A 21,345-nucleotide genomic window follows, 5' to 3' on the forward strand; every position below is an offset into this window, starting at 1 on the left:
ATACGTATCGGCCTAAACTGAGGAAAAAAAAATTTGATATATGTTTTTGGGGGATATTTATTATAGCAAAAAGTAAAAAATATTGCATTTTTTTCAAAATTGTCGCTCTATTTTTGTTTATAGCGCAAAAAATAAAAACCGCAGAGGTGATCAAATACCACCAAAAGAAAGCTCTATTTGTGGGGAAAAAAGGACGCCAATTTTGTTTGGGAGCCACATCGCATGACCGCGCAATTGTCTGTTAAAGCGACGCAGTGCCGAATCGCAAAACCTGGCCTGGGCATTTAGCAACAAAATGGTCGGGGGCTTAAGTGGTTAAAATTGAACCGATGGACGCCTAACCAATAGGTCAAAACCGATGGATTAAAGATGAATCTCTGAATGCTCTAATCACAAAGTAAAGCACTTTTGCCTCTGTAGGGAGCTACCATATTGTAAATGCTGTTATATTCCTGTCTGGGTGTGACAGCGAGTAATACAGGCATTGTCTGAATTGCAACAGCAGATGCCGTGAATAGTGCATGTTTCTTTTTAAAAAAAAATAGCAGTGGCTACTGTGTATTAAAATGTTAACCGTATACTTTATCTGTTCCAGTGACGAACACTCTCAATCTGCTGGTGCTTGTATGGTTGTCCCAGAGCCAAAAATCCCTGCACAAGGTTCTGAAAGTGAAATCATCATGGTCCCATCTTAAGACATAGAATAAAACCTCTGATCCTCATCAAGCTCCAAAGTGTCCTCCAACGTCTTCCTTACCTCTTACATTGTAGGATCATTCAGGAAGGGTACATTTCTTCTTTCTGTGTCCTGTTTTTCTTCATGTTGTGTTTGGGCTGTGAAGTTTGTACTACTGTGACATACTCTACTATGTTATATATACTATATTGTCAAAAGTACTGGGACACCTGCCTTTACACGCACTTGAACTTTAATGGCATCCCAGTCTTAGTACGTAGTGTTCAATATTGAGTTGGCCCACCCTTTGCAGCTATAACAGCTTCAACTCTTCTGGGAAGGCCGTCCACAAGGTTTAGGAGGGTGTCTATGGGAATGTTTGACCATTCTTCCAGAAGCACATTTGTGAGGTCAGGCACAGATGTTGGACGGTAAGGCTAGTCAAGTTCCTCCACCCCAAACTCGGTCATCCATGTCTTTATGGACCTTGCTTTGTTCATGTTGGAACAGGAAGGGGCCATCCCCAAACTGTTCCTACAAAGTTGGGAGCATTAAATTGTCCAAAATGTCTTGATGCCTAACGACTTGAGAGTTCCATTCACTGGAACCAAGAGGAAAGCCCAACCCCAGAAAAACAACTCCACACCATAATCCCCCCTCCACCAAATGATTTGGACTAGTGCACAAAGCAAGGTCCATAAAGACATGGATAAGCGAGTTTTGGGTAGAGGAACTTTACTCCCCTGCACAGAGTTTGGGATGAATTAGAACTCGATAGAACACCTTCGGGATGAATGAGAGTGGAGACTGTGAGCAAGGCCTTCTTGTCCGACATTAGTACCTGACCTCACAAATGTGGCTCTCCCCTTAGTTCCAGTGAATGGAACTCTCAAGTCGTTGCATCAAGACATTTTGGATAATTTCATACTCCCAACTTTGTGGGAACTGTTTGGGGATGGCCCCTTTCTGTTCCAACATGAACAAAGCAAGGTCCATAAATACATGGATGAGCGAGTTTGGGGTAGAGGAACTTGACTAGCCTTCCCGTCCAATATCAGTGCCTGACCTCACAAATGTGCGTCTGGAAAAATGGTCAAACATTCCCATAGACGCCCTCCTAAACCTTGTGGACAGCCTCCCTAGAAGAGTTGAAGCTGTTATACCTGCAAAGGGTGGGCCAACTCAATATTGAACCCTACGGACTAAGACTGGGATGCCATTAAAGTTCATGTGTGTGTGTAAAGGAAGGTGTCCCAATACTTTTGACAATATAGTATATTTATGTGTGTTGCCAGATATTAGAGTCCTGACCTCAACCTGATAGAACACCTTTGGTCATGACCTCAACCCGATAGAACAGCATTGGGATGAATTAGAGCAGATACTGCGAGCCAGCCCTTTCATCCAACATCATTGCCTGACCTCACAAATTCGCTTCTGGAAGAAACCTTGTGGACGGCCTTTCCAGAAGAGTTGCTATAACTGCAAAGGGTGGGGCCAACTAAATATTGAACCCTAGGGACTAAGACTGGGATGCCATTAAAGTTCATGTGCGTGTAAAGGCAGGCATCACAATACTTTTGACAATATAGCGTATTTCCATTTTAGATACAATGGGTAATAATAAAAATAGTCAGCGAGCTGATACCATCCAAAATAGTTTAGATGCGGTCTGAGAAACAACAATCATGTAAATCCTATTTGTGGAACAGTCTATAAAACATTGTTATACAGAATATCTGGCACTCGCATCAGAGGGCATGGGAGCTATGATGGGTAATTAAGTCCACCTTCAGCGCAAAACTTTCTCCACACTCTGTACAGATGAAAGGGCGCTCAACAGTGTGAAGTTTCTGGTGTCGGAGAAGGTGTCCCTTCAGAGTGAAACATTTCCCACAGTCTAAACACGAAAAAGGACGTTCCCCCGTGTGAGTTCTCTGGTGTATACGGAGCGCTCTCTTCCGAGTGAAACCTTTCCCGCACTCTAGACAGGAAAAAGAACTCTCGCCCGTGTGAATGTTCTGATGTATAAGGAGGTCGTGTTTCTGAGTAAAACTTTTCTCACACTCTGAACATGAAAAAGGACGCTCGCCGGAGTGAGTTCTCTGGTGTCGAAGAAGGTCTGCTCTGTGTTTGAAACATTTATCGCATTCTAAACACGGGAAAGGACGCTCGTCGGTGTGACATTTCATGTGCCTGAGGAGGTGTCCCCTCCAACCGAAACGCTTCCCGCACTCTGAACATTGATATGGACGCTCCCCCGTGTTTGTTCTTTGATCTTCAGTAAGAGGTGACTGCGAAGTAAAACCTTCATTGACTTCAGAACACAGGATTATTTCATCGTCTTGGTGTGAAGAAGTATCTAAGTCGCTGGAAGATGATCTATGGGGATTGGGTGGATCCAAGGAGCTATCTGCAATGGGAAGTTTCTGATTGATTTCATTGGTAAGAGTATGTGACCTTTGAAAACAATCTATGGGTGTTGAGGGATCCATCGATCTATCCACACAGTAGGGTCTGTGATGTATTTTTTGAGTGTCGGAGTTTGCTTCGTGAGAATCTTCGACATTAAAGTCCAGAGATAGAATCTGATGTCTCTCCGGGATAGTCACAATATGTCCACCTGTCATAGAGATGTATTTCATTAACATTCAGTAAAAAAAAAAATCATGCTTAACAGTCAACAGCTCTGTTGGTTGTTCTCTCAGAGCTCTGGCATTACGAGTTGTACAAATATAAAAGCAATATAACATAGAAATTAGTAAAAAAAAGCTTTGAAAACAACCGAGGAGAGATGTGTAGTGAAGCAGGGGAAGAAAGGAGCGTAAAGGGGGACAGCATATACACAAGGGACAGAAAACAACAAATAAATGGCCGCTTCACTTTTATGGTCTTTGAGGTGTGACAATTTAATTCCTGAAATGTCTATAACATAGCCGTATGGTGGCGAGCGTGCTCTGACATGTTCCAACGTGCACTCTCCTGGGTCGTAGACCAGTGGACTCGGCCTTTACGGAGTTGTAGAAGAAATAACACGTGTGCGTTGTGCTGTTGGTAAAAAATTGGCAAAAGTGTGGTTGAAATTTTTGCTTTGTTACAACAGGTTTGTGGTGAACATTCCATGAAGAAATCAAGTGTTTTTGAATGGCATTGGTGGATTAAGGAGGGGTGGGAAGATGTCCACAATGACGCAAAGGACCGACAGAGAATGTGGACAGAGAACCCACTCGGAGGAAAAGATCGTAACTCGGGCCCAACGAGTGGATTCTCCTCATCGACAATGCCCCTGCACATGGTGCGTTAAGCGTCGTGAGTTCTTGGCTCAGAAATCCATTCCGAAACTTCACCAACCACCTTATTTCCCCTTAGCACCCTGCGACCTTTGGCTGTTTCCAAAATTTTAAAATGCCTGAAAAAGTACACAAATTTGATGACATTCCGGACATCCAGAGCGCCGTGACAAAGGTGCTGTGCAGCGTTCCTCAAAAGGAATTCAGGGAATGTTTCCGACAGTGGTCTAGAAAAGTGCGTCGCTTCACAAGGGGACCACTTTGAAGGTGACAACTAGGTAAGCAAACATTTTTTTTGGACCCTGTTTCCAAAATTAAAAAATGCCTTAAACCAGTGGTTCTCAACCTGGGGGTCAAATGACAATTTGCCAGGGGTCACTGAATCCTGGGCTGTTCCTGAAGACCGCAGCCATCCAGCAGGGCTGTCCCTGGAGCCTGTGGCCGCCCAGCTGGGCTGCTCCTGGAGCCCTTGCCCGCCCATTCAGTTCATGGCATGACTGTGGGGCAGAAACTAGAGGTCAGCTGACTGGTGAGAAATGTGAAGTGGGAGGGGCTGGAGGAGACCCTATCTCCTGATTCGGCATAGGTGTCACTGCTGCAGGACACCACAAAGCTGGAGACACAGTGAGTAACACTACCTGTGATTATAGTTATCATTTAAAGTCCCCACTACAGTTCTCAGATCAGCAGATGATCTTGATCAAGAGCATCTAAGCTGGCTGATCAGAACTCCCCGCCAGCACTCCTAAAATGTACCATAAAGGGTTTTAATACTGTACAAGTGTAAGGGACTTAGGGAGCCCTAAATGTCCATGGGCTAGGGGCGCAAATTACCTGTCTGGCCTTAGGTGCTGACAACCCATGCTACGAAAATTCTACTGTTAGGGGTCCCCACAACTTGAGAAATTTTATCAACTGGTCACGGCACTAGAAAGGTTGAGAACCACTGCCTTAAACGGATACAGATTTGATGACATTCCTAACATTCAGAGCGCCGCGACAACGTACTGCTCAGCGTTCCCAAAAAATGAATTCTGGGAATGTTTCCGACAGTGGCACAGTCGTCTAGAAAAGTGCGTCGCTTCACAAAGGGACTACTACAGTCCACTCCGGGAATAAAATTGTCACACCTCATATAATTTATAATCCGGTCTTTTACTGAATGCCAAGAATGTCTGCTGATTTTTCTTTTTCAATGTATTTTTATTAATTAACTTCACAATACAAAATATAATAAAAGGAGACATAAACAAGCTTCTGTACAATGTAGGGCATTCTCAAAAACGTAGGTCTCTGTAAAAATAGAATGGAGGTTCTAGAAGACCATATGACCTGTTGTAGAAGGCGAATTCGAAGGCATGAATGATAATAAGTTTATGTTATGCTGTTGTATGAGAGCCATGACATAAAATTGCCCCTGGGGAATACGCTTAATCTCAAATATAAAAACCAAAGATAAGTATCCCGTTTAGGGCCCTCATGAAGTACTATACCAGGGGTGGCCAACCAGTGGCCCGCGGAGCCCTCTGATGTGGCCAGCGACTTCCTGCTCTGGAATGGCGGGTTGTCAAGCCCAGATCACAGGTTGCCGACCCGCCATACCACGGCACAGTGTTGTGAATGAAGCTGGTGGTAGAGGAAGAAAGTGACTGCGGCGCCCCATAAGCCCATGCTTCCTCTACAACGCTGGCTTTTGCCACAGGTGGAGTCTATGGCAAAGTTCAGCTAACCCGCAGGATAGACACAGGTGCACTACGCTGCTCAAGCGGTGTGGGTAAATTGCAGCACATCAGTGTGAAAGCAGTCTTAGGCCCTTTTCACACGACCAGCCCGACCAAATGGGACCCTCAATTCACCTCTATAGATCGACAGATGTCCGTTTACACCAGCTTACCTCCAATCTGAAAAACAGAAGGGAATTAGTCCCCTTCCATCTGGGGAGATCGGAGGGCCTATAGAGTAGACGTGACATGTCATCCGCCTGCTCCGCTTATTACCAAGTTGTTTAAGTGGCCCTCGCTCTTCAAAAGGTTGGGCACCCCTGTACTATACAAACACTCATGTTGTTTACGGGAGAAAAGAAGGAGGATAGTGGAAGAGCAAACAGTAAAAGGTGAGAGTTGGGTTCAGAAGGGTGTGAAAAGGAAAGCACAAAGGTGGAGAGGTGAGGAACTCCCCATCCCTGGGAACAAACTGACTCCATGTACCACACAAAGATGTATTCAAAATGAAAAAAAAAGTTTTGCCTATAGTTCTACTTTAAGATGAATCTTTGAACGCTCTAAACACACGTAAATAAGTTTTACCTAAGTAAGGAGCTACCATATTATAAACTCTTATTACATTCCTGTCTGGGTGTGGCAGCAAGTGATACAGAAATTGTCTTTAAAGGGTCAGAATTGCAAATGCAGAGGCAATGAACAGTAAGTTTCCAATAAAACAATGAGTAGAGGCTATGGTGTGTGTGTGTGTGTGTAAAGGGTAAACTGCGTAGAAAACCTGCTCCATTGATGATCATTCTCAGTCTTCTGGTGCTTGGATTGTTGTCCTAGAGCCAGAAAATCCCTGCACAGGAGAGGATCTGAGAGTGCAATGGTCACAGTCCAATTTTAAAAGATACAGAAAAAAATCTTCCGATCGCCGTCAAGTTCCATTGTGTCCTCCAACGTTTCCTCACCTAAGATCATTTGGGAAGGGCAACTTTCTCCTCCTGTGCCCCCCCGTTTCTCTTTTTGTTGTGTTTGGGCTGTGTAGTTTGAACTACTTTATTATGCGATATACTGCACTGTATGACGTGTTTCCAGATGAGATACAACTGGTAATGATTAGGGTTGTCCCGATACCACTTTTTTAGGACTGAGTACAAGTACCGATACTTTTTTTTTAAATGTGTCCCCAAATGCAGCCATGTCCCCCCACATATGCAGCCATGTCCCCCCACATATGCAGCCATGTCCCCCCACATATGCAGCCATGTCCCCAAACATATGCAGCCATGTCCCCAAACATATGCAGCCATGTCCCCCCCATATCCAGCCATGTCCCCCCCATATCCAGCCATGTCCCCCGTATATCCAGCCATGTCCCCCGTATATCCAGCCATGTCCCCCGTATATCCAGCCATGTCCCACGTATATCCAGCCATGTCCCACGTATATCCAGCCATGTCCCACGTATATCCAGCCATGTCCCACATATATCCAGCCATGTCCCACATATATCCAGCCATGTCCCACGTATATCCAGCCATGTCCCACGTATATCCAGCCATGTCCCACGTATATCCAGCCATGTCCACCGTACCTACTGTTATGATGATGCTGCCGCGTTAATCACAGCACGGGGAACATTACAGCCAGCGTTCATTTGAATAGCTGTTTTCCCCGCCGCGCTGTGTATAGAGACACTCCCCCTTGCTCGCGATTGGACAGATCCGTCCAAGGGGGAGTGTCTATGCGCGGTGGGGAAAACAGCTATTCAAACGAACGCTGGCTGTAATGTTCCCCGCGCCGCTGTGATTAACGCGGGGGGGAAGTATTCTATTCTAGTATCGGCGGTATTAGCGGGAGTACGAGTACTCCCGCTAATACTCGGTATCGGTCCCGATACCGATACTGGTATCGGTATCGGGACAACCCTAGTAATGATAATACAAGGACCTGACACCATGCAAAGTAGATTAGTTGTGGGCTACACAATTGTTCTACAGAACCGTCTGTAAAATACCACCTGACATCGGTCACCTAGCATGGGATTTCTGATGTGCAATTACATCTGATTTTAGTGTAAAACATTTTCGGCACTCTGAACAAGAAAAACGACATTCGCTAGCGTTACATGTCTAGCGTCTGAGAAAGTATCCTTCAAGGGTGAAACTTTTCCCACGTCCTAAATATGAAGAAGTACACTCACCGGCCACTTTATTAGGGTCACCTGTTCCATTGCTTGGTGACACGATTTGCCAATCAAATGGCAGCAACTCAGTGCATTTAGGCATCTAGACGTGGTGAAGACGACTTGCTGAAGTTCAAACTGAGCATCAGAACGGGGAAGAAAGGGGATTTAAGTGAATTTTAATGTGGCATGAATGTTGGTGCCAGACGGGCTGGTCAGAGTATTTCAAAACCTGCTGATCTACTGGGATTTTCACACACAACCATCTCTATGGTTTACAGAGAATGGTCAGAAAAAGAGAAAATATCCAGTGAGTGTAAGGCCCTGTACACACGATCAGTCCAAACTGATGAAAACGGACTGAAGGTCCGTTTCATCGCTTAACCGATGAAGCTGACTGATGGTCTGATGTGCCTACACACCATCAGTTCAAAAACCGATCGAGTCCAACGCGGTGACGTAAAACACAACGACGTGCAGAGAAAAATTAAGTTCAATGCTTCCAAGCATGCGTCGACTTGATTCTGAGCATGCGCGGGTTTGGAACCAATGCTTTTGCGTACTAACCATCGGTTTTGACCTATCGGTCAGGCGTCCATCGGTCCAATTTTAAAGCAAGTTCTCTGTTTTTGGACCGAAGGACAACTGACCGATGGGGCCCACACACGGTCGGTTTGGACCGATGAAACTGAACTTCAGTCCGTTTTCATCAGTTTGGACTGATCGTGTGTACAGGGCCTCAGTTGTGTGGAGGAAAATGCCTTGTTGATGTAATGCCGCGTACACGATCGGAAATTCCGACAAGAAAAGTCCGACGTGAGCTTTTTGTCGAAAATTTCCAACCGTGTGTAGGCTCCATCAGACTTTTTCTGTCGGAATTTCCGCCAACAAAAGATTGAGAGCAGGTTCTCTATCGGAAAATACGCTCGTCTGTATGCAATTCCGACGCGCAAAAAAACACGCATGCTCAGAATCAAGCAGAAGAGCCGAACTGCCTATTGAACTTCATTGATCTCGGCTCGTCGTACGTCACTGTGTTCTCGACGGTCGGAATCTCCGACAAGATTTGTGTGACCGTGTGTATGCAACACAAGTTTGAGCCGACATTCTGTTAGAAAAAAAAACGCGGTTTTCTTGTTGGAATTTCCGATCGTCTGTACGCGGCATGGGGTCGGAAGAATGGGCATAATGGTTGGAGACAATAGAAAGGCAACAGTAACTCAAACCACTCATTACACCCAAGGTATGCAAAATACCATCTCCGAATGCACAACACATCCAACCTTGAAGAAGATGGGCTACAGCAGAAGAAGACCACACCGGGTGACACTCCTGTCGGCTTATGCCGCGTACACACCATCACTTTATGTGATGAAAAAAAACGACACTTTCTGTGAAGTAAAAAATGACGTTTTTGAAACTTCAATTTTCAAAGACGAAGTTGCCTACACACCATCGTTTTCTCACAATGATCTTGCAAAGCGAGGTTACGTTCCACCACGTTTTACCATTGAAGCTTGCTTCATAAGTAGCTTCTGGGCATGCGTGGATGAAAAAACGTCTTAGAAAACGACGTTTTTTGCTACACACGGTCAATTTCTGTGAAGTAAAAAGTGCACTTTTGAAAAACGACACATAAAATTGAAGCATGCTTCAATTTTTTTTGGTCGTTTTTTACAAGACATAAAACGACGTTTTCCCCCACACACAGTCAATTAAAGTGACGTTTTTAAAAACGTCATTTTTTTTCATCACATAAAGTGATGGTGTGTACGCGGCATTAGAACAGGAAACTGAAGCTACAATTCGCACAGGATCACCAAAATTGGACAATAGAAGATTAGAAAAACGTTGCCTGGTCTGAAGAGTCTCGATTTCATCTGCGACATTCAGATGGTGGGGTTAGAATTTGGCGTATGGATCCATCCTGCCTTGTATCAACGGTTCAGGCTGGTGGTGGGGGTGTAATGGTGGGGGGGGATATTTTCTTGGCACAATTTGGGCCCCTTAATACCAATTGAGCATGGTTTACACACCACGCCTACCTGAGTATTGTTGGTGACCATGTCCCTCCCTTTATGACTACAGTGTCCCCATCTTCTGATGGCTCCTTCCAGCAGGATAATGCCCCATGTCACAAAGCTCCAATCATTTCACCACTGGACAATGAGGTCCCTGTCCTCCAATGGCCTACACACTCACCACATCTCATCCAATAGAGAACCTTTGGGATGTGGTAGAAAGGGAGATTGGCATCATGGATGCGCAGCCGACAAATCTGCAGCAACTGCGTGATTAGGGTGACCACATTTCCAAACTGCCATTCAGGGACACACCCCCCTCTCTGGGGGGAAATGTAGTCTCGGGATTGATGGGGAATTTAGCGGCGGGTTATTTGTCAGGTGAATGTGCTACTTGCCACCCATAGCTTGCCACCAGATGCAGTGCCGCTGTCACTCCCTCTGCATGAGCCAGGTGCATAGAAGTAAAGGAGTGGTGTCACTATCTGGAGAGTGAAGATCCCACCAGTCCCTGCTGCTTGCCGGAGAAAGAGGAGGTGCCGAGGACAGCAGTGCTGCACTAGGCGCAGGCCTCGCTCCCGGTCTCACTGTCTGACAGTAAATTGTCACTTGCTGCAAGATGCCAGGCAACGCTGGCCCTAGCAACCAGTTCCGGAAATGTGTTTTTTAGTTAGTAGGGGGTGTCTGTGTCCTCTATTTAAGTGGTCTTCAAACTGCGGCCTGGGGGCCAGATGCGGCTCTTTGCGTGGTTTGATCTGGCCCTTGGGGCACTATTTTCAAACACTAATACCAACAATGGGACATAATTCGACCCACTGACACCAATGATGGTGCACAATTCCTCCCAATGAGACGAACGATGGGACACAATTCCTCGCAATAGCACTAACAATGGGACACAATTTCTCCCAATGACACCAACAATGGGGCTTAAAGACACCAATGATGGGGCATGATTCCTCCCACTGACACCAATGATGGGGCATTGTTTATTCCCACTGATAATCGGGACCCTTTCTACTCCCAATGGCCACAGTCCGGCCCCCGTTACGTCTGAAGAACAGTAATCTGGCCCTTTGTTTAGAAAGTTTGGAGACCCCTGCTCCATTTAATTCCGGGACATTGTATTGTCCCAGAATGAAGGAGCCCGGGCAATCCGGCACACGTGGGCACCCTATGCGTGATGCTATTATCTCTGAGGAACACCTTGTTGAATCTATGCCACCAAGAAGGCAAAAGGGGGTTAAGCCCGGTACTAGGTGTCCCTAATAGAGTGGCCGGTGAGTGCGACTTCTCTGGTGCATAGGAAGTACTCTTTTCTAACAAAACATTTCTCGCACTCTAGACAGGAAAAATAACTCTCGCCATGTGGCTTTTCCTTTTATGTGCAAACAGGTCGTGTCTTCTAGTGAAACATTTCTCGCACTCTGAACATGAAAAAGGACGCTCACCGGTGTGTAATCTCTGGTGTCTAAGAAGGTCTCCCCTGTGTTTGAAACATTTCTCGCACACTGGACACGAATAAGGACGCTCGTCGGTGTGACTTTTCATGTGTCTGAGGAGGTGTCCTTTCCAACTGAAACTCTTCCCGCACTCTGAGCATTGATACGGACGCTCCACCGCGTTTGTCGGAAGACCCGCCTGTGATGGAAAACCTTCATCGACTTCAGAACACTGGATTATTTTAGGACCTTTGTGGGAAGAAGTATCTAAACTATTGGAAGGAGATCCTGGTGGATTAGATGGATCCAAGGATATATCTGCAACGTGAAAGCTTGGGTGGATCTCGCTGGTCACAGTATGCGACTTCTGAAAGGATTCTTCGGGTTGAGAGGGATCTATGGAGCTATCCACATAGTAAGGTTTGTGATGCAACGGTTGAGTATCGGTGTTTGCTTCCGGAGAGTATTCTACAACGTCATCGTCTTCTACAGTGTAGTCCAGGGATGCAATTTGATGTCTTTCCGTGGTCGTAGCATTGTGTCCACCTGTTCACAATCATAACAACAATATAAAATTAGCAAACAAAAAACCGAGGAAAGGAGAATAAAGGGGGTCAGCACAAAGAAAGGGGCAACAGAACACAAAGTCTCTCTACTTCGATGGTCTAAATCAGTGGCCTCCAAACTGCGGCCCGGGGGCCGGATGTGGCCCTTTGCTTGCTATTATATGACCCTTGGGGCACTATTTAATTCACCGACATCAATAATGGTTCACAATTCCTACCAATGACACCAACTACGATCCCAGCGATCCTTCGATCTACATGTGTACTAAACGTGCTACACTGGCGATCACCCTCATCCTAATTGTAGATGCTGTTACATTCCTGTCTGGACGTGGCAGTGAGTAATCCGCACATTTTCTTTAAAGGCCGGAATTGCAAAAGCAGAAACTGTTAAGCCTTGTACACACACGACCGGTATTCTGTAACGTTTTCTTTTGGTCGGGAAAACCAGCCGTGTGTATGCTCCCTAGCAGTTTTCCTGACCGAAAAACTGTGGGGAAAAATATTAGAACATGTCCTATTTTTTCCCGCCGTGAATGGCTGCATTTTTTTCCTTGCAGTTTTCCTAAGGGGAAAAACTGCCGTGGAGCATACACATGGCAGGCTTTCCCGACCAAAGCTCTCAGGCAGTTTTCCTGTTGGGAAAACTGGCCGTGTGTACACGGGGAAAAGTGACCGAGCCGGTTCTCAGTTTACCCCTCGGGTTTGCACCTCTGGCCACATACAGTTCTGCATACACCAGCGCCCCCCGCACCTCTGGCCACATACAGTACTGCATATACCAGCACCCCCCGCACGTCTGGCCACATACAGTACTGCATATACCAGCACCCCCCGCACCTCTGGCCACATACAGTTCTGCATACACCCGCACCTCTGGCCACATACAGTACTGCATATACCAGCACCCCCCGCACCTCTGGCCACAAACACCAGTGCCCCCCGCACCTCTGGCCACACAGTTCTGCATACACCAGCGCCCCCACACCTCTGGCCACATACACTAACGCCCCCCACACCTCTGGCCACATACACCAACACCCCCGCACCTCTGGCCACATACAGTTCTGCATACACCAGCACCTCCCGCACCTCTGGCCACATACAGTACTGCATATACCAGCGCCCCCCGCACCTCTGGCCACATACACCATCGCCCCCTGCACCTCTGGCCACATACAGTTCTGCATACACCAGTGCCCCCCACACCTCTGGCCACGTACACCAGCGCCCCCCGCACCTCTGGCCACATACAGTTCTGCATACACCAGCGCCCCCCACACCTCTGGCCACATACACCAGCGCCCCCCCCCCCCCCCCCTGCACCTCTGGTCACATACAGTTCTGCATACGCCAGCGCACCCCGCACCTCTGGTCACATACAGTTCTGCATACACCAGCGCCCCCCGCACCTCTGGTCACATACACCAGCGCCCCCCGCACCTCTGGCCACATACAGTTCTGCATACACCAGCGCCCCCCGCACCTCAGGCCACATACAGTACTGCATAAACCAGCACCCCCGCACCTCTGGCCACATACAGTACTGCATACACCAGCGCCACCCGCACCTCTGGCTACATACAGTACTGCATACACCAGCGCCCCCCCACACCTCTGGCTACATACAGTACTGCATACACCAGCGCCCCCCGCACCTCTGGCCACATACAGTACTGCATACACCAGTGCCCCCGCACCTCTGGCCACATATATTTCTGCATACACCGTCTCCCCTGTGAAGCTATCTATTCAGAGTGAAACATTTCCCACATCCTAAATATGAAAAAATATTTTAAACTTCTCTTGTGTGAAAGTAGGGCTGTTTTCAGCATTAAACATTTCCCGCAAGCTAGACAGGAAAAAGATCTCTTAAGAAAGAAAGTTGTGCTTTCTGGTTAAACCATTCCCACACTCTGAACATGAAGATTCTCACCGGTGTGTAATCTCTGGTGTCTAAGAAGGTCTCCTCTGTGTTTGAAACATTTCCCGCACTGTACACAGGAATAAGGACGCTCGTCGGTGTGACATTTCATGTGCCGGAGGAGGTGTCCTTTCCAGTTGAAACCTTTCCCGCACTCCGAACACTGATATGGAAGCTCCACCGGGTTCATTCTTGGATCCTCAGTAACAGACGCCTGGGATGTAAAACCTTCATTGACTTCAGAACACAGAATGACGTCGTCGTCGTCTTGGTGGAAGGATGTATCCAAACTACGGGAAGACGATCTCTGGGGAACGGGAGGTTCCAAGGAGCTCTCCGCAGCGCGAAGCCTTGGGTGGACTTCATTGGGAAGAGCATGCGACTTATAAAACGAATCTTCGGGTTTGGAGGAATCCATCGATCGATCCACATAGTAAGGGCTGTGATGTAGAATTTCAGGGTCGGGGTTTGCTTCTGGAGAATAATCGGCAATGTCAATGACTTCTATATTATAGTCAAGAGATAACTTATCCATGGTGGGATGTCCACCTATCAGAAAGAAGTATGTCATTAAAACTAACAAAAACATTTTGTGCGGTCAACAGTTGTCTACAGATATACAGTCATGGCCGAAATTGTTGGCACCCCGGAAATTGTGAAATTGAGTATTTCTCACAGAAAAGTATTGCAGTAGCACATGTTTTGCTATACTCATGTTTATTCCCTTTGTGTGTATTGGGAAAAAAAGCAAATTGGACATAATGTTACACAAAACTCCAAAAATGGGCTGGTCAAAATTCTTGGCACCCTTAAAGCGGAGGTTCACCCTAAAAAACATCTATATACCATTACATCCAGCATACTTCCGACATCTACAGTATGCGTTTTTTTTTTTTGCAGTACATACCGTTTTATTGAGTGGGTGTTCCTATAGGTTAGATGATTGATGTCTGGTGAAAAACTTCCCCTGGCGCATAAGGCGCGTCACCAGTTTTCCGTAACTAGCCGACCTTCGAGTTGGCTCTATATAGCGCCTGCGCAGTCAGCTCTACACGGCGGGCGCAGGCGCCGTATAGAGCCGACTCGCAGGTCGGCTAGTTACGGAAAACTGGTGATGCGCCTTATGCGCCAGGGGAAGTTTTTCACCAGACGTCAATCATCTAACCTCTGAATAGGAACGCCCGAAAATAACAATAAAACGGTATGTACGGCAAAAAAAAAACAGCATACTGTAGATGTCGGAAGTATGCTGGATGTTATGGTATATACATGTTTTAGGGTGAACCTCTGCTTTAACTTAATATTTGGTTGCACACCCTTTGGAAAAAATAAGTGAAATCAGTCGCTTCCTATAACCATCAATAAGCTTCTTACACCTCTCACCCGGAATTTTGGACCTCTCTTCCTTTGCAAACTGCTCCAGGTCTCTCTTATTGGAAGGGCTCCTTTTCCCAGCAGCAATTTTAAGATCTCTCCACAGGTGTTCAATGGGATTTAGATCTGGACTCGTCGCTGGCCACTTTAGAACTCTCCAGCGCTTTGTTGCCATCCGTTTCTGGGTGCTTTTTGACGTATGTTTGGGGACATTGTCCTGCTAGAAGACCCAAGATCTCGGACACAAACCCAGCTTTCTGGCACTGGGCTCTACAGTGCGACCCAAAATCCTTTGGTAATCCTCAGATTTCATGATGCCTTGCACACATTCAAGGCACCCAGTGCCAGAGTCAGCAAAACGACATTGAATCTCCACCATATTTCACTGCAGGTACTGTGTTCTTTTCTTTGTAGGCCTCATTCCATTTTCGGTAAACAGTAGAATGATGTGCTTTACCAAAAAGCTCCATCTTGGTCTCATCTGTCCACAAGACGTTTTCCCAGAAGGATTTTGGCTTACTCAAGTACATCTTGGCAAACTGTAGTCTTGCTTTTTTTATGTCTCTGTGTCAACAGTGAGGACCTCCTGGGTCTCCTGCCATAGCGTTTCATTTCATTTAAATGTCGACGGATAGTTGGCACTGACACGGACGCTCCCTGAGCCTGCAGGACAGCTTGAATCTCTTTGGAACTTGTTTGGGGCGGCTTATCCACCATCCGGACTATCCCGCGTTGCAACCTTTCATCAATTTTTCTCTTCCGTCCACGCCCAGGGAGATTAGCTACAGTGCCGGGGGTTGCAAACTTCTTGATAATGTTGCGCACTGTGGACAAAGGCAAATCTAGATCTCTGGAGATGGACTTGTAACCTTGAGATTGTTGATATTTTTCCACAATTTTGGTTCTCAAGTCCTCAGACAGTTCTCTTCTCCTCCTCTTTCTGTTGTCCATGCTTAGTGTGGCACACACAGACACCCAATGCAAAGACTAATGCTGGCCATACACTATACGAAAATTTGGTCGTTCAGACAGTTCTTTTCGTTTTGTCGAACAGTTAATGGGCACAAAATCGAAAATCGTTGGGACATTTTTGAGCCGAAAAAACGAAGGACACATTTGGAAATTTTCTGCCGAACGAGCGATAAATCGGAAGGTTAATGTGTTTCCCGTCTGAACTTTCTGCACTAGGTATATGTAAAAAAAACAAACCAATTTTTTTTTAAATTTATGTCCACTGAACGATTTATCGGTCATTACATGATGGCACTATCATTTGCGCTCAAGACCGAACGTTCGTTTTTCGAAAGTTCGCTCGAACGATTTTTTCGTGGAGATACACTCCACGAAAAAATCGTCCGAGCGAACTTTCGAAAAACATAAGTGCACTTCTCTCCTTTCTTTCTGCTTTCAGGTATGATTTTTATATTGCTCACACCTGTTGCTTGCCCCAGGTGAGTTTAAAGGAGCATCACATGCTTGACCACTTAAGGACCGCCTAACGCCGATATACGTCGGCAGAATGGCACGGCTGGGCACAATCACGTACCTGTACGTGATTGTATAATGCCCAGCCGCGGGTCGCGGGCACGCGTGACCCGGTCCGAAGCTCCGTGACTGGGACCGCGGGACCCGATCGCCGCTGGAGTCCCGCGATCGGTCCCCGGAGCTGAAGAACGGGGAGAGCTGTGTGTAAACTTCACTGTGGCAGCGTCAGCAATCGTGTGATCCCTTTTTATAGGGATACACAATCGATGACGTCACACCTACAGCCACACCCCCCTACAGTTCGAAACACATATTAGGTCACACATAACCCCATCAGCACCTCCTTGTGGTTAACTCCCAAACTGCAATTGTCATTTCCACAGTAAACAATGCATTTTAAATGCATTTTTTGCTGTGAAAATGACAATGGTCCCAAAAATGTGTCAAAATTGTCCGAAGTGTCCGCCATAATGTCGCAGTCACAGAATAAAAAAGCTGATCGTCGCCATTAGTAGTAAAAATTTTTTTTATAAAAATGCAATAAAACTATCCCCTATTTTGTAAACGCTATAAATTTTGCGCAAACCAACCGATAAACGTTTATTGCGATTTTTTTTTTTTTTTTTTTTTACCAAAAATAGGTAGAAGAATACGTATCGGCCTAAACTGAGGGAAAAAATAACATTTTTATATACTTTTGGGGGATATTTATTATGGCAAAAAGTAAAAAATATTGAATTTTTTTCAAAATTGTCGCTCTATTTTTGTTTATAGCGCAAAAAATAAAAACTGCAGAGGTGATCAAATACCACCAAAAGAAAGCTCTATTTGTGGGGAAAAAAAGGACGTCAATTTTGTATGGGAGCCACGTCGCGCGACCGCGCAATTGTCTGTTAAATCGACGCAGTGCCGAATCGCAAAAACTGTCTGGGTCCTTTACCTGCCTAAAAGGTCCAGGTCTTAAGTGGTTAAAGGAGCATCACATGCATAAAACAATCTTATTTATCCACAATTTTGAAAGGGCGACAAGAATTTGGACCAGCCCACTTTTGGAGTTTGGTGTGACATTATGTCCAATTAGCTTTTTTCGTTTTGTTCCAATAAACACAAAGGGAATAAACATGTGTATAGCAAAACATGTGTTACTGCAATACTTTTCTGTGAGAAATACTTGATTTTCTGGAAAAATTTCTGAGGTGCCAACAATTTTGGACACGACTGTAATAATAGTCTATAACAGTGATGGTGAACCTTGGCACCCCAGATGTTTTGGAACTACATTTCCCATGATGGTCAACTACATTGCAGAGTACATGAGCATCATGGGAAATGTAGTTCCAAAACATCTGGGGAGCCAAGGTTCACCACCACTGGTCTATAAAATACCACCATTCATCTATCATTATCCCATCAGTGGGCATTGTATTTCTCATACATAATTAGGTCTGATTTAAAAAAGGAAAAACATTTCCCAAACTCTAAAGAGGAAAAAGGGCGCTCACCAGAGTGTCGGAAAAGGTGTCCCTTCAGACACGAAAAAGGGCATTCTCACATGTGATTTTTCTGATTAAAACTTTTCCCACACTCGACAAACAACTCTTACCTGTGTGACTTTTCAGATGTGTAGTAAGGTCGTGTCTCCGTGTGAAACATTTCCCACACTCCGGACATGAAAAAGGACGCTCACCGGTGTGACATCTCTGGTGTCTAAGAAGGTCGGCTCTGTGTTTGAAACATTTCTCGCACTCTGGGCACGAATAAGGGCGCTCGTCGGTGTGACATTTCATGTGCCTGAGGAGGTGTCCTTTCCAATTGAAACCTTTCCCGCACTCTGAACACTGATACGGACGCTCCCCTACGTTTGTCCTTTCAGCAAGAGACGACTGGGATGGAAAACCTTCATTGACTTCAGACCACGGGATTAATTTATCGTCTTTGTGTGAAATATCTAAATGACTGGAAGACGACCTCCATGGATCCGAGGATCTGTCATCAACATGAAGTCCTGGGTGGATTTCATTGGGAAGAGTAAGGGACTCATCAAAAGAATCTTCAGGTTTTGAGGAATCCATCGATCGATCCACATAGTAAGGTCTGTGGTGTATTTTCGGAGGATCGTGGATCGCTTCTGAAGAATATTCTACAAGGTCAACATCTTCTGCGTTATGTTCCAGAGATAAAGTCTGAGGTCTCTCCGGGGGAGTCACATCGTGTCCACCTGTTGGAAAGAAGTGGGAGAAGGCAGGACGTTAACCGCTTGCCGACCGGCTCACGCAGATATACGTTGGCAGAATGGCACCTACAGGCAGATCAACGTACCTATACGTCCCCTTTGAGTTGCAGAATCGTGGGCGCGCACGCTCCGCCGCGAGCTCCGTGAGTGTGATCGCAGGTCTCGCAGACTCAATGTCCACGGGGAGTCCCGCGATCGTCTCACGGAGAGGAAGAGCGGGGAAATGCAGATGTAATCAAGGCATTTCCCCATTCTTCCTAGTAACAGGACACTGATCACAGCTCCCTCTAATCGGGAACGGTGATCAGTGTCGTGTCACATGTAGCCCATCTCCCCTACAGTTAGAACACATCCCTAGGACACACTTAAAGAGTTAGTAAAGAGTTTTTTAATAACAAACATGTCATACTTACCTCCACTGTGCAGCTCGTTTTGCACAGAGTGGCCCCGATCCTCATCTTCTGGGGTCCCTCGGCGGCTGTCTCGGCTCCTCCCTTGAAGAGCTAACCCCTGTACTGGGAAGCACTCTCCCAAGGGGGTTAGCTTGCCTGCGCGCTCCCGTGATACAGTGTCTGCCATAGTCGCTGACTGTATCACTCAGCCCCGCCCCCGGCGTGCACCGCGTCATTGATTTGAGGGCAGCAGCGGGAGTCAATGGCTACGCTATCAATCATCCAATGAATGAGCCGAGAAGCCAGCGCGTTCACGACGTGGGACTTTCGACTGCTTAGGTAAGTAAATGGGAGGGGGGGCTTGTAAGCATTGAATGTTTTTTCCTCCTAATTCATACGATGGTGAAAAAACGCAAAGCTTTAAAACCCGTTCAGCACCCCCCCCCCCTTTTGGCATTGCTCGAAAAAAATATAAAAGCAAAACCGTTCTGCTTTCGTTTTTACAACTTACCTGTGCCAAGGTCTAGAGAAGATCCCTCCTCTTTAACGGTCACCGTCATTCCAAATTCCTCTGTAGACCGAGGATCACCTCTCACAGATCCTACACCTTCTTCCGCTTTAACCTCAACTTTTACGTTCATCGGTTTTTCCACCTAAAAAACATAGAATGGTAGAAATAACATCTTGAAAACAGGAGAGCTAACAACCCCGGAATACATTCAAAGGGTTGAGGTTTTATCTACCTGATGATGGAGAGGGATGGTGAGATCTTCCTGTGTGGAATCCCGGGAATACAGAGGACGGGGACATCTCTCTGGTGGATTCACTTTACTGGATCTATCAACCTGATGATGGAGAGGGATGGGGAGATCTTCCTGTGTGGAATCCCTGGAATATCGAGGACCAGGACATCTTTCTGGTGGATTCACTTTACTGGATCCATCAACTTGATGATGGTGGGGGATGGGGAGATCTGCCTTTGTGGAATCCCGGGAATATCGAGGACGAGGACAACTTTCTGGTAGGTTTCTGGTACTGGCTCCATCTACCTGATGATGGTGAGGGATGGTGAGATCTTCCTGTGTGGAATCCCTGGAATATCGAGGACCAGGACATCTTTCTGGTGGATTCACTTTACTGGATCCATCAACTTGATGATGGTGGGGGATGGGGAGATCTGCCTTTGTGGAATCCCGAGAATATCGAGGACGAGGACAACTTTCTGGTAGGTTTCTGGTACTGGCTCCATCTACCTGATGATGGTGAGGGATGGCGAGATCTTCCTGTGTGGAATCCCTGGAATATCGAGGACCAGGACGTCTTTCTGGTGGATTCACTTTACTGGATCCATCAACCTGATGATGGTGGGGGATGGTGAGATCTGCCTTTGTGGAATCCCAGGAATATCGAGGACGAAGACAAATTTCTGGTAGGTTTCTGGTACTGGATCCTTCTACCTGATGATGGTGAGGGATGGTGAGATCTTCCTGTGTGAAATCCCTGGAATATCGAGGACCAGGACATCTTTCTGGTGGATTCACTTTACTGGATCCATCAACCTGATGATGGTGGGGGATGGTGAGATCTGCCTTTGTGGAATCCCAGGAATATTGAGGACGAAGACAAATTTCTGGTAGGTTTCTGGTACTGGATCCATCTACCTGATGATGGTGGGGGGTGGTGTGATCTTCCTGTGTGGAATCTCGGAAATACAGAGGACGAGGACATCTCTCTGGTGGGTTCACATTACTGGATCCATCTACCTGATGATGGTGAGGGATGGTGTGACCTTCCTGTGTTGAATCCCGGGAATACAGAGGACGGGGACATCTCTCTGGTGGGTTTTCAATACTGGATCTATCTACCTGATCATGGTGAACGATGTTATGATCCTCCTTTGTGGAATCCTTGGAATATTGAGGAAATGGACATCTCTCTGGTGGGTTCCCATTACTGGATCCATCTGTAGGAAACACACACACTGACTGAATACATTGTTTCTATGTGTTTATTAGATGATGGGGGATCTAGGTGGACCCACTGTACTG

General features: G+C 46.3%; 1 protein-coding gene across 1 annotated transcript; it reads right to left on the reverse strand.

Moving 5' to 3' along the window:
* Positions 1-2,324: 2,324 nt before the first annotated feature.
* LOC120909978 (zinc finger protein 605-like) lies at positions 2,325-21,024 on the reverse strand. Its single transcript, XM_040321782.1, has 6 exons — positions 20,041-21,024; positions 19,809-19,950; positions 18,276-18,890; positions 13,826-14,362; positions 11,333-11,869; positions 2,325-3,299 (listed from the first exon to the last, which is right to left on the reverse strand). The coding sequence occupies exons 2-6, from the start codon at positions 19,936-19,938 to the stop codon at positions 2,428-2,430; spliced, it is 2,691 nt and encodes an 896-aa protein (XP_040177716.1). The 5' UTR covers positions 19,939-19,950; positions 20,041-21,024; the 3' UTR covers positions 2,325-2,427.
* Positions 21,025-21,345: the final 321 nt, after the last annotated feature.

This window comes from Rana temporaria, chromosome 8 (assembly GCF_905171775.1).
Source record: "Rana temporaria chromosome 8, aRanTem1.1, whole genome shotgun sequence".
In the NCBI taxonomy this organism is placed as follows: domain Eukaryota; kingdom Metazoa; phylum Chordata; class Amphibia; order Anura; family Ranidae; genus Rana; species Rana temporaria.